The sequence below is a fragment of the Homalodisca vitripennis genome, chromosome 1 (genome assembly GCF_021130785.1).
Source record: "Homalodisca vitripennis isolate AUS2020 chromosome 1, UT_GWSS_2.1, whole genome shotgun sequence".
In the NCBI taxonomy this organism is placed as follows: Eukaryota; Metazoa; Arthropoda; class Insecta; order Hemiptera; family Cicadellidae; genus Homalodisca; species Homalodisca vitripennis.
In genome coordinates, this window is record NC_060207.1 from 76213014 (window position 1) to 76227803 (window position 14790).

Below are 14790 nucleotides of genomic sequence, written 5' to 3' on the forward strand. Positions count from 1 at the left end.
TATACTCACTTACAACAAAGCTCTTTTCCTCCAGTTCGACCTGACTGTATGACTGTACAGAACATAATGAACGAGATAGTTTTAATTCTAAATTTTATATTGGCATTCAATATATAGAAATGTAGCAGTCAATAAGTTCTCTTAATATTATTCTTAAGTTATTTTAATAGCATATTTTAACCCTTCAAAAATACTGTTATAAACATAACATAGCTATGGTGGGAAGGGTTAGGCCTAATTCACTGCAAATTTTAAGTTTAACAGATTACACATTCCGCTCAGTGCAGTGTCTGAAATATGATACCCTGTCACACACTTGACTCCTGGAAACTGAAGTCCCATGTCCATCTGAAGAGATCCAAAAAAATTAAGACAATAACATCTCTTATTCTACATTACACTGGATGGCTGCTGGAAAACCAAACAGAGCTCTTTGTGGTCTATGTGTTTCTGATGTCAAAACAACACAAAGAGTTCTTTTTAAACTTCACCGACTTTCTTGTATTTTTTCAGATAGATTTGGACTCCATATTCCAGGAGTCTGTGACTCACATTTCAGATGCGGCACTGAGCGGATGGTGAAATGGTACTAAACTGAACATTTACAGTATAAATGGCCAAAACTAGGTAGGAATTACTATTATTACCCTTCAACTTTAGCTGTAAGAACTGGCAATGTAACTAGTACTTGTGACAAGTATCATTACTCGGAGATATTGATTTGTTACAACAGTGATGATTGGTTAGAACTTTGCTGGTTCCTCCACCCCCCCTTTATTGCCATGTTCCAAAATATCTCAATTATTTTTCCTTTTTTTATGCTAATTGAGTTATTTCAGAATGCCGGTTGCTGAAGAGTTAAAATCAAGCTGGGCAGATGAAGTGGAGGAGGAGGGAGGAGCTTTACCACAGCCAACTGAAACCTTTCAGAATGGCTATAAAATTATAACTCAGTACAAGTACAATGAAGATAACAAAAAGGTAAATATTAATAATTTTTATTGTATTTTATTATTTCAAATAAGTTAGATATAAGATATTATCATTTTAGGACTTTTAAAATACCACTATTAACAGTGATACTTAAAACCATTTTTTAAGTAAGTGGAGATGTTTAATCCTCTGACTATACCACTATTAACAGTGATACTTAAAACCATTTTTTAAGTAAGTGGAGATGTTTAATCCTCTGACTATACCACTATTAACAGTGATACTTAAAACCATTTTTTAAGTAAGTGGAGATGTTTAATCCTCTGACTTATAATAAGAAACTCCCTGATGATATATTGGTTTTTGTCTTTGTGCAGCATATTTTTCAGATAGTTTAAAAAAATATGTGCTAAATGCTAAGTAATACGTGTTATATCTAAATTTTTGTTAGAAACCAGAGAAAAATTTAAAATTAAATGCACTTACTAGAGTATGTATTTTTGTACAAAAATTTAAAAATGTGTAGTGTTATTTTTTTGTTTTGTAAGTTTCACTCAACATAACTTTCAAATGACTTGAGATAGTGAGATACTGTAAATGTACAAAATATACATTTTTGATATTATTATATCATTAAAAAAAAAGATTAGAATATATATACAACACAAAAATGTTTTTTAATAAAAATGTAAAGTTGTTTTACGTTTTTTGGCAGTATGCATATTCATATTGGTGTTTTAATGACTTCTTTGGGCAAGAGGAATATCAGATAATGATGAAATATTTCATCATTAGAAATATTTTTATCATCCAATAGTTTACGAGGTGAGTCCAAAAAGTATCTGACCTTGAGGTCTGGCATGAACTGACGTTACTCGGCGGCAACGGCAATCTGGTCCCCTTCAAAGTACTCCCCTCCACAAGCCACTACCTTATTCCAACGCTCCTCCCACTTCCGGAAACACTCCTTAAATTCATGTTGCGGAATGGCTAACAGGTCCTTCGTCGCATTTTGTTTTATTTCTTCAACATCGTCAAATCTTTTTCCTTTCAAAGGAATTTTTAATTTCGGAAATGGCCAGAAGTCACAAGGAGCTATGTCAGAACTGTAGGGAGGCTGTCATAGTTGGTTGATGTCGTGTTTGACCAAAAAAACCCTGAATAAGATTTGAGGAATGAGCTGGCGCGTTGTTGTGGTGCAGGATCCAGTCACGGCTTGTCCACAGTTCAGGTCGTTTCCTTCGCACTGCATCTCATAGCCGCCTTAGGACTTCAAGATAATACTCCATATTCACTGTCTGCCATCTTGGAGCATATTCATGATGAACAACACCGTCCTGGTCAAAACAACTGTCAGCATTGTCTTGACATTGCTTCAACTTGGTCTTGCTTTTTTCGGCCTTTGCTCTTCGCGAGTTTTCCACTGTGAAGATTGAGCCTTTGTTTCAGGGTCGTAGCCATAAAACCATGACTCATCACCAGTAATAACTTTTTAAATAGCCCTGGGTCACTTTTTATCAAATCCAGATTGTCCTGTGCGATTTCAAGTCGAAATTTCTTTTGGTCTTCTGTCAGCAGCCGAGGAACAAATTTTGCCGAAACACAGTTCATTTTTAAATCTTCGTGTAAAATGTTACAAACTGACGATTTTGGTATTCCCAGCTCTGACAGTCAATCGACGGTTTTCATTAATTGCTGCGTGAACACGTTCAACATTTTCAGCGTTTCTGGCCGTTGAAGGTCTGCCAGATCGGTCATCACTCTCCACTGATATGCGGCCATTTTTAAACCGCCTAAACCACTCTTTTATTTGTGTATCGCCCATAGACACGTCACCATAAACTTTTCGTATCATAGTAATCGTCTCTGATGCTGAATGGCCAAGTTTCTGGCAAAATTTAATGTAAATGCGCTGCTCAACACGTTCAGTCATATTGAAATGTGACGCACACACACGGCAGTACTGTACGGAACAGAGCGCTGTGACTCACTGAGTGACCGGATCGTATTCAATGCCTAATATGGGAAGGAGTAGGCTCGCTGTTTCCCCCCAATAACCCGTTTGAGCCGGTACGGATACTTTTTGGACAGTGCATCACCAGCTGCAAAGTCTGTCAGCTTTATGCTGTACCACATTTGGGTTGATATCAGCTGACTAGTAATATTATGAATATAAACTATATGGAATGAATTTGTATTTTCAAGTAGAGGATTCGACTGGTGCAAGTTGTGTCTTTATAATGGTTTTCACGTAATAATAGCGGAAAGTTGACCGGAGGCTGTGCTGTGGTTATCAGTTCATAAGCGGTATTGATGAACGTCTATGCTGTTGGTCATCAATCGGAGGGTTAAAACACCTTGTGTCAATTTATAGCTGGTGTTTGTCTCTTGAGCACCTCCAGGTAAATAGTTGTGTTGACAGTTTGTCCTTGTGGTACGCCTCCTTGGATGTCAAAGAAGACAATCAGCATTGTTTTAGTGCAAGATTTGCTCATGTGCACTTTTTTGGGTTTGGGAGAAGAATGTGTGTGCCACTCGTACTCGAACATCCAAGATTCGTCCCTGGTTAGAGTAGAGTTTAAAAACGTAGATCGATTCCAATCAATTCAACCAATTTTTCACTGTTAGAAACTCGAATTTCTTTCTTTGCCTCGTCAACACCTTCGGCACTAGCTTCACACAGACTTTTCACATTTGCAAATCCTTTGTCACTATCCCATGTACTGGAAATGTTGACAAGTTCAGGGTGTCCGATTACCTGGATACTTAACTCATGGACTTAACTCGAAATTGTGCAAACTCTGGACATTTGTTACGGTTTGGGCTGTTGTTGGGCGTCTAGAATGGGGCTCCTCCTCCCAGCTCTCTTTGAAGACCTTGTGCCACCTTCCGCATTGAGATCTCGAAATGCATTCCTCCTCAGAGGCATCTTGAAGCATTTGATAAGTTTTTGTTGATTCTTCCCAAGCCATATACAAAACTTAATCGCGTACCGCTATTTCAATGAGTGCTTCATTGTGCCATGACACAATCGAAAAACAGACTGTGCTAAGACATGTCCTACCACTCTACTACTGCTTGGAACGAACTTGAGTCCAGGTTTTTTTGGAATTCCCACCACATTATGTGACCAGTTCGAGCATTGTAATAAATAGTCCCATCACAATAAAATCATTAACTTTACTTCCATAATGTATCCTGTAATTTATGCAAGTTAGGTTTTATCTAGTTGAGACATTTGCCAGTTGTTGGTTTAGTAGTGTCACTTTCTCACTGTATATACCGCTCTAAAGATATTCAGGGGATTAAAGACATTTTTATAAGTAGCCTATACTATGCTGTTAAAGAATAATTAGATTCATATCCCATATGCCTAGGCAACATTTATAATTTGTCCTTGGAGCTCGTATGGCCAGCTCTACTAGTTGCCGCCATTCTGTCGGAAGCACGGATTAATTTTTGCCGTACTGTTATGCCGTCAGCTCATATGTCCAGTTATACTGGCCAAGATATAATACATCCATAGCTCGTAAGGCCAGCATCACTGGCCACTAAACATAGCAGTTGTTTTATAATATTCTCTTTGTTTATATTGAATGGTGTGCTGAAACCTATCGAGCAGCTTTATTTTTAAATAATTTTTAAGTACAGCAGTAAATTTTAAATTAGCCTATAATTCTTCCCTAAACATTGCCTGTGCAAATAAGATGAATGGTGCGTAGTGTGCATATACACTGAAGTCATAGAAGGGATAGAAATTTAGAAAATTTTATTAGAAGACATGTGCTAACTATTCTTGACTACATATTATAGGTATGTATTTTTTAAGTTTTTTTTTACGTAAAAAAATTAATAATGAGAAAAATATAAAATAGTTTATGTCTTAGTATAACATAACTGTAAAAACCTACTTTATAACATTTTGTCACATATCTTTGTTGACAATATATATATATATATATATATATATATATATATATATATATATATATATATATATATATAAATAAGAGTTAAATTTACCAAATGAATGTTTATCTTTGTATTAGAAAGATTCATTAAAAATTAATTTTAAATTATTTTTAATTTCTTATTTAAACATTTTAAATTACTATGCAAGTAACTTGGAGAAAATTGAAAAATAATTCTGATCTGGTCAGGCAAACAACAAATATGGCCACTGAACTCTGAATGAAAGTAGTGCGACCATCTGTACTGGCCATACGAGTTGCAAAAACAAACAAATTAACAACAAAAAAATTATTAGCTTCTATACCTTAATTTATATAATCTCTTTATCAAATCTTCACTAGTGTTCAATACAGATATTGAAATCGAATCGGCCTCATCTTGAAAGTTATATTTTCTCAAAGGCTATTTAAAACATTTTGTAAACTTGCAACTTTTTCCCGGACCTTCTTTTCTTTTGGTGGAAAACGTTAACCTTTTCTTTTAGGTTTGCAACATAGAAGTTGCATTATTAACCTCAGCTTTTAGTGCTTTCTTTCTTGATGAAATTTCATATTCACTAAATATTGACAATATTTACTACTATCTTTTGGCGTAATGATGGATTTTCTCTCCTACAAAGGATCTGCTATTTTGGGTGTTCATTTTAAAAACATGAATTTTGTAACTTCCCTGAGGTGTAGAATTTTTAATTTGTATTGTATGATACACAAATGGTATAATCCAATATAATATTAGTTTCAGTGCGCTCTTTCATTTAGACGATATTAATAAAAATGTTATTCATATTAAACATGACTAGACAATTAAATTAAAAAATGTAACATGTAAAGTGTATAACAAAACAATCAATAAACCGATTGTAATTGTTAATGACAACAGTTATTCCAAACTCTTGCAAAATAACATTTATTTATTGTTATTTGTAAAATGTGGCGATGACATACCGCATACAGTTGTGATGAGTTGCTACATCCCTGAGGTTAGAGCTCAGGGAGACTGTAGCAATGACGGCTGGAAAAAAGCAAGTGTCACTGCTGCCATGTTAGGTCAATTGCCCACTCTCTGCCAGCATCACTTAACTGCCACACATTGCCATTCATGTTATAGTTCCTTTTTGTCATGCACAAAAAGCGGGGCATGTAATGATATGTTAATGTCTAATAAACTACATAACAAACTTAAAATATTCAGACAGAAGGTCCAACTATGTTAAACAACTACATCAATAGAACCCTCAATACATACATGCCATATGCCATAACCATAGTCTCACGGCGCATGATTGTTTCCTCAAAATGTAATCTCAGAGAAAGTGATTTGTCATGTCTGGTACAATGAGTAGTAATGTTATGGCATTCTTCTCTTTTTTCCTTCAGCCACTGTGTAAAAATATCTCACTAAAGTGTCAGATAAACCAATTTTTAGTGCCACAATTCACATTTTTTATCACCCAACGCTTTGATAATAATTTCGTATATAGCCACTTAAGTAAAGTATGAATCAAACAGCAATAAAATTAGTTCAGGCAAACATTGTTTGTGATTTTACCATTTTACAACTGTCAGGCATTATGTAATTTATATTGGTAGCTGTTGGAGACGTGTTGACACAAGCATGGTAGTTGAACACAAAAACTGGTTCGACTGTATTAACGTGGTCATATTAGTTAAATGGGTTAAATGTGTAATATAAATACAGTATTATTACTAGTACACCTAATACTTCATACTGTTTGAATCTATTACTGCTGCCATTTGTAGTAAAATTTAGGTAATACTTCTGTGCTAGCTATGTGTGATATACTACTAAATAAAAAAGTAGTATGGTTGAAGTTAAATACGAATGTAAAAAACATGCATACTATAACATATTTTGAACAAATCTTCATGAAAACTGACAATTAGATAAGCAGATCAATATTTTTAAATATTTCACTTGAAGTTTATATAATTTATTTCTATTTTAAAGTATCATCCACACGTCTGCTACGCCTGTGCATACAGTTCGAGGACTTTAGCTCCGCGCGTGACCTTGAGTGTGTGGTGATAGGCGGGAGGGGTGGTGGAGTAGCATTATGCGCTGCGTCCCGATAACATTTCCTGTGGCTTATAGGTAAAACCCTCCTTTCAGGAATCGTATTGACCCAAATAACTCATCACACTAAGATTAATGTTTAATTTAACGTCTTTAGTAAAGTAGATTAGTGTTAATATTAATTTGGTTAATATTTGTTAATAATTATTGTTCAGACAGGTTAAATGTAAGAAAGGGCCATGAGGCCCTAACTTTGCCTGTTTAAATAAACATTTTTTCATTTCACACTCACTACAATCAGTCTGTTTTGTGACAGAGTATTAAATAATAAGAGAGTACCAAAAATAGGACTTATCCTTGTTTTTCAGTTGTTATAGTGTTGTATTACGTGTTTTTAAAAATAACGTATTTGTCAATACTAATCTGCAAATCGAAATCGTGACTTTAAAGTCGTTAAAGAGTTTGTTGCGCCTTCATCTCAGCGGCTAGCACGTAAACGCAACTCGCCACACAGCGTTTATTTGTTGAAAGGGTAGTATTAGGACCCTACGAACACAGCTAAATTCCTCCAACTGTAGGTATGGTTGATTAACAGTATACGGACAATAAGTTAATGAATATCATTATAATCAAATGTGAGAAATAAACTGATAATTTATTATCTTACAGATTGTTTATACTATACAAGGGCAGACTGAAAGTATTCTATATTCGAAGATTACTCCTTATCTACAGCAGCTACTCTCTAATCTCTGTACCTTCCTGCTTGCATCTAGAACAGCTCAGTCAGTTCTTGTACAAAATTTGTTGTTGTTGATGGAAGGTTTTAAAGGATAATAGGATTTAGAGTATATTCTACCGTTGTTTATTACAAAATGTATAACACCATGTTTTCAGGATTGAAATTTATCATTCATTATGAAAACACTAAACTAAACTACACACTCTAACACTCACTAAACTATTTGATACTGCTCTGGGTTAATGTGTTGTGATTGTAATGTGCACTACCATTCCCATAATCAATTCCATCTCTTTCCCCATCTGTCTTTGTTCATGATGCTGGCACTGTAAACAAAATTCATTATTGTCGTTCAGACGAAGGTGGTGCGCACCTACAAGATCGAACGGCGTGTGGTGTCAAAGACTATTGCACAGCGTAAGGCTTGGAGGAAGTTTGGCGAGGCTTCTAAGGACAAGCCAGGACCTGACCCTGCTACCACATTCGTTGGAGAGGATGTCTACATGCAGTTCATTACCAACAAGGAGGATCAGGACAAGCCTGAAGAGGATCCCATGGACAAACTGAAAAGTGAGTTCATGAGAGAAAACTTGAGATAACCTTTCTTGTAAATACGATCGCTTTTTCTTGAAAAGATCTTAAGAGATTATCTACCAGACTGTCAAATTGTAACAGTTTGAGAAAAACAAAAAATCTGAATTGTTTGTAAAAGTTTCACAATAATATGATTCAATAATACAACAGACTCCTAGATTTGTTTTGTATGTAACCGTATATTGACATCACACATGTTTCGAATCTGCAGCAACATACAACTACGCACACTATAATGTCTATTATTTTATCAAAAGATCGTTAATATACAATAATTTTTGAATTTGCATCTCTTAAACACTATCATTTTTAATGATAGAACTGGAGAAAAAAAGTCCTTCCACTCATTTATAAGTAATAAAACGTTCTTTATAAGATAACCCTTTTCAATGTTATAAGACTGATTTGTCAAAATACACAAACACAATTGTGCAGATTGAATGACGGTTTGTATCTTATTAAATTTGGTTAGAGAAAAGCATTGAATAATTTTACCTTTGTCCTCCAAATCGACATGGTATTTCAGCTTATTTTACTGTCTATAAATAATTGATAATCTTTAATATGTTTCAGGTATGGGTGATAAGGGAGTAGTAAAATGCCGTACGTGCAATGGAGACCACTGGACTTTGAAATGTCCTTTCAAGGACATGAACATCAGCGGACCCAAAATCCTGGACGAAAAGAAGCCTCTTCAGGCTTCGGCTCCAGCTCCAGCAGAGGACAAGAAGGCTACAAAGTATGTGATACCATCATTGAGAGATGGAGGAAACAAGGGTGGCAACAGCATGGGGAAGGGAAACAGAGATGATGCTCTGGCCATCAGGGTATCTAACCTCTCAGAAAGCACTCAGGATGCTGACTTGGAGGACCTAGTGAAACCGTTTGGGCCAATCAGCAAGTTGTTCCTAGCAAAAGATAAAATAACTGGAGCCTGTAAAGGCTTTGCGTATATTCATTTTAAAAGCAAATCTGATGCAGCCAAGGCGATTCAAGCTCTCAATGGTCATGGGTATGATCATTTGATTCTATGTGTTGAGTGGTCCAAACAAACGCAACAATAAAGATTTTTCTTTATTGTTGCTGTTGTTTGGACAAGGTAAAGGTTATTTTTACCTTGTAAATGTGTTAATCTTGTATGTATTTATATCTTCCTATTTTGAATAGTTCATGTAATGATAGATGTAATGAAGATTAACACATAATAATGATTTATTGAATTAAACATTTATGTTTTCATAGATAATTTTGGGTACATGGTCTTTTGTTTTTAATGTATATGTACTTTCCATTCAATAAAAAATATCTCAGAAATAAATTAATCTAATTTTACCCTTTGGCAGCAAACTTCATATGTATTGGAGGTTGGTATTTGAAGCAAGAATGACAAGATTCCAATATATTGTGTAATATTTGACTTGAAGTTTTTATATTTTATGTCTGTGCACAGCAGCATGTGTAAGGACATTAATAGATTGGTATTAAACAACCTCTCACCGCTAATGCATATGTTAATCATGCCTTATCTATAAAATACCCAAAAAGAGATAACAAAAGAAATGAAGTATCACAGTTTTAAAAATTTGAGTTTGTAGTTCCTAATGTCTATATATTGCATCGCTTAAACAATTTCTGTATTCTTTTTGTACATGAAATGTACAATGGATAGCGTCAGAATACCATTTGTGGTATAACATGGTGAACATTAAGCACCAAAATGCATGGTAAAATACAAAAAACATATTAGTCATGATATAAAAGTTTAGCATATTATAATAATGTCTATACAGTACAATACGCAGAGAAATAGTCCAGAGAGTAAGGAATCAGTTCAATCAGAAATACTTTTAATTTTGACGAATTTTTCTATTAATTGTTGATAGAATTGTTGATCCTGCCTTTATTTCAGGAAGTATAGTAGTGGAACCTAGAGTCTTTATAATGATCCACTTGTATGACAGTAAAGTTCCATCTGTGAGAACGTATTGCTAAAACTCCTCAATGTTCCTAGTATTATAGTTATCATTACCTTACTAATTTTAATTAAAATTGTGACTCTAATGTTTTACTGATATTATTTTTTCATATGTAAAATCCATAAACTGTCATAATCTATAGTGTTGATAAATTATCATTGACTGTATCTCCTGACCTGTGATTTAAAATTATACTAATTACTCTTTTTTTCAACTTTTAGAGTAGCATTTAAACTATGCTGAGGTGGCTCCTCTGACGTTTTCATCTCCTTTTTATTAATTAATTGATTGATTGATTAATTAGTTACTGACTAGCTCAATTAGTTATCACTATAGGAAATTTATATATGAAAATCAGAGTCACAGTTTTATAATATTTGTTTTCTTTTATTACCACAAACAATATAATAATAAAAATACTAAAAAACTATTGTATTATAATTACAATATTATTGTAATTAATCTTATTTATCCTTCTGAAATAATAATCAACTTGGTAATATCAATTGCAACTTATTCAAAATCAAATTAAGTTAAACCTAACTTAATACTGTGTGAAGTCACTGGAACCAGATTACTTGGTAAATGCTTGTGACAAATGCCAGGTGTGAAGAAGGCCGACAATGAGGAAGCGATGGAACTATCGATTAAGGATGGTTCGTTTAGTCAATAAAATAATATTGAAGCTACTCAATTCACCTCGATTGTTCTGTGATTACAAGTCAAAGTAACAGCACATAACACTTCTGTCTCCACTTTGTACTCAGGTAATATACTTGTGCTATCCGCCGTTCTAGCTACAACTCTTAACATCGTAAAACACAGACAATTTTATAACCCGAGATGCTGTCCCTTCGCCTTCTAGGTTTAGACTAACATTGTACAACACCAACAATTTTGTAACCTGTGACACGGTCCTTTCGCCTCGAATGTTTGAATTTAGACTCCCTTTTCTCTCTCGGATCAAACTCCGCCATCCTAGAATGGGTGTTGCCCTGTAGACTTTATACTAATTTTATTAGTTCTAATACTCACGTGGTTCATTTTACTCCTCCTCCCTCCTCATTTTTTAGAAATTCTTTGGGCCACTGAATTCTCATGGCAGCAGGATATGATGTATCATTGGCATTTCCTGCAGGTGGTCTGTGATTTATAATTTTATTTCCGTCCACACCTTACTCCATAGAGATAGATATATTACTAAGTATTTATCTGTATGAAAAATCAAATTGAAATCTCACAATTACTCAATTGTTTTAGGCTGTTGAGTGTATACCAGACGTTGTTTTTGAAAGAAGTTTGTGTATGTGGGAATTCTATTTAAAATTTATCAATTTTCAATTCTAAAAGTTGAAGACTATTAATAGATTAATTAATTTTCAATAGGGCTCCAAAACAGAGAAAATAATAAATTCATTTTGGTTTAATAAATCAATTAGAAAATATCAGTATTTGAAAAAAGTATAATTATAACATCCATGTTTTGTTATTAATTTTGTGTGTTTTAAATATTGTTTGACTGAATAAATTAGGTCATTTTGTAGTATTGAGCTGAGCCATTACTCTTTCCAGTAACAAAATACCGTTCATAATATTTAAAATTATAATAATCTAAACTTAAATTTAAATTTTTTCCAAATTCTGGATGTCAAAATAGAAGGTGACAAGCTATTATGTATATTATGTAACGACACTAGGTGCAGAAGCTAGTATGTTATAAATATTAATGTGAACATATTCTCAAAACCAATCTCTAGTATTAGTTTAGAGATATTATGTAACTGAACTTCATTGTAGTGCGGAGCCTTCTACCAACAATAACAACGTTGCTGAAAGAGATAACCAGTGGGTAACTATGAAACTGTTGTTGGAAGCACATGATTTTCAGCTAGTGAAAAATTACAACATATTATTGCCCTATAACTTTTGGTGCAAGAACACAGTGGCCCAATGTTGGAAGATACATTTTCGTCAAGAGGTTCTATTTCCTGGCTGAACATTATGTTTGTGACCTTTTTATCATACAAGTACATACTATTTTCTCCTTATTTAGAAAACTATATGATGTAATTTTTTAATGTATGTTTTAGCAGTTAGTTTCAAATGGTGAGAAGGTCAACATATACCAGCTTGTTTACTATCCAAAAACGGTGAATTTTGTTTTCACTTATACACAAGTTATTTAGTACTAGTACTGCACATTCCAGTGAAACTTTTATCAAACCAAATCAGAAATATATTATTGATTATTGAAGTTTTAATCAAACTTCAATTAAAAATTATTTTATTTCATGTTAAATTATACAACAAGAAAGTACAAGCAGAAAGAATGCTTAGTTCAGACAAAACAATTGATGACAAAAACTAAAAAACTATTGCACAAGAAAAGCTATTGAAAGATGTTGAACCAGGTATTTGCATTATATTAATTCTTTGCCAAGGCGCAAATAGCTTTAGAAGAAAATAATTATGAAACTCTAAAATTAACGTCCATAAGAATAATAAATATTATTTATCTTGGGTTTGTAAAACTGATTCCCCACTTTGACCCTGTTCATGTAATAACATATTATTTGTAGTGTTAAACAGCGAAACAAAGGTGTGTGATGTATTTTGGCAAAAGCATCAAGCACAAACTTCTGACAGATGAGAGTACAACTCTAATTGAAAGAACTAAAGATTTCCTTACAAAAATATTGTATTATGTAAGTACACATGTCCAGTAAAATGTTTAATTACATAGTTTGTTAATGATAAATAAAACTTAAAAATTTATACTAAAAGTTTTTTTTTCCAATTTTTAGGTTTAAATACAATAATCTTACTCCAAACACCCCATTGCCTTGAAGGTTGTCTTTATTTTACCACTGTGTGTGGGAGGAGCCCAGAGCATTTACTGGGAACACTCTATTTTGCTCTTAGGCTGGCCTAGTAGTAATGAATTATTTTCCCATTTATTTCTTCTTATTTTTGGGACTCTTTAATAGTTATTCAGACATTCAGGTACATTTTCTTATTACAAAAATTTGTGTCCAGTGATCAAAGGCAAGATCCAAGCAGCAATATTTTTATTTCAGTCAGTATTTTTAAGAACAGATTGCTCTGAAAGTTCTATAATACTGACTAACAAAAAAGTCAATTTTAAGTTCAGACTTTTATATTTATTTTTATTTGCTTGTTTTTGTATCTACTCTAAAATTGATTTACATAGCAACTAAACAATAACACACTTTTAGATGGTAATTTTTGTTTCAAAGTATCTCTATTCCCCATTCTTTGTTTCTTTCCAATTACCATTTACACCTGATGAGGTAATAATAACATTATATTTAAATAAAAGCATAACAATCTAGTTTTGATGAAATATCAGCTTGATTGTTATTAAAAAAAGTGTTAGAAATATTCATTAAATCCTATGTGTTTTCTGTTTAATGAATTAATTGAAAGTGGAATTTATCCAAATTGCTAAAATTAACCGAGAATCTGTGAATAACTACAGAACGGTGTCTCTATTGTCTACATTTTAAGTGGCTTGCTTAGTTTACATTATATATTTATTGTTTATTATCTTTATTTCTATTTGCCTTCTTTTTTCAACACCAAGATGTATTGACTTTAAATCAAGTTAGGTTTGGTTGGAATCTCAACACGACTGACACAGTGATTTCTCATAGACCAAATTATTATACACCTAGTAAAACAACAGGTAGCCTTGGGAATATTTTGTGATATTTCAAAGGATCGAGTGGACCATGAAAGATTGTGCACAAAACTTGAGAGTTATAGATTTGAGGGATTGCTCTTTCATGGTTTTAATCATACTCGTTACACATGATTCAGATTCTTCAAGTTGGAGATAGTCGAGAATAAGTATAGAGTGCCACAAGGTCCATCCTGGGTTCTCTACTTATTATCATGTACATAAATGACATTAGTTTGTGTGGCAAGAACACCAATTTGATCTTCTATGCAGATGATGCCCTACAGTTCTTCTTGGATGATGCAGACTTACGAGCATCCTCCTCCCTTTCTAGTATTGACAAATAGCTGACGAATATTTATTTGAAATTGAGTGCTAACAAAACCACATACATTCAATTCCTTACTAAAAACGAACACAAAAACCTTCTGTTTTGTTACAAATAAATAATGCAGAAGATATTCAAAAAATGACCATCGTGTCCAATCTGTGCAGAAGTGAAACCACAGTTTTATAAATCTACTAGAGTGCACTTAACATTTGTGCAAAACCCAAACCCCTCCCTGGATATGTCTATGATAATAACACTAGCTGTTTTATAATAATTGATGTTAATTTCTTCTACAATAATATTAACCAAATCAAATATATTTGTTGTCTTAAGGTATATGTTACATGCAGTGGTGTCAATTCTACCAAAAGTATTGTCAGATTTATAATTTAGTTTGGTCCGAAAACTAGTATTAAGGTGGTGCAATCAATTTTGGATTGAGTATTTTTTTTAATTTTACTTTCATAATCTTCCTTCTTGAATGCAGAGAAAGAAGAAAAAAAATTTG

General features: G+C 33.3%; 1 protein-coding gene across 1 annotated transcript; it reads left to right on the forward strand.

Moving 5' to 3' along the window:
* Positions 1-814: 814 nt before the first annotated feature.
* Positions 815-9593, forward strand: LOC124364992 (eukaryotic translation initiation factor 3 subunit G-like). Its single transcript, XM_046820868.1, has 3 exons — positions 815-981; positions 8038-8251; positions 8849-9593. Exons 1-3 carry the CDS (start codon positions 841-843, stop codon positions 9337-9339), a joined length of 846 nt encoding a protein of 281 aa, XP_046676824.1. The 5' UTR covers positions 815-840; the 3' UTR covers positions 9340-9593.
* Positions 9594-14790: the final 5197 nt, after the last annotated feature.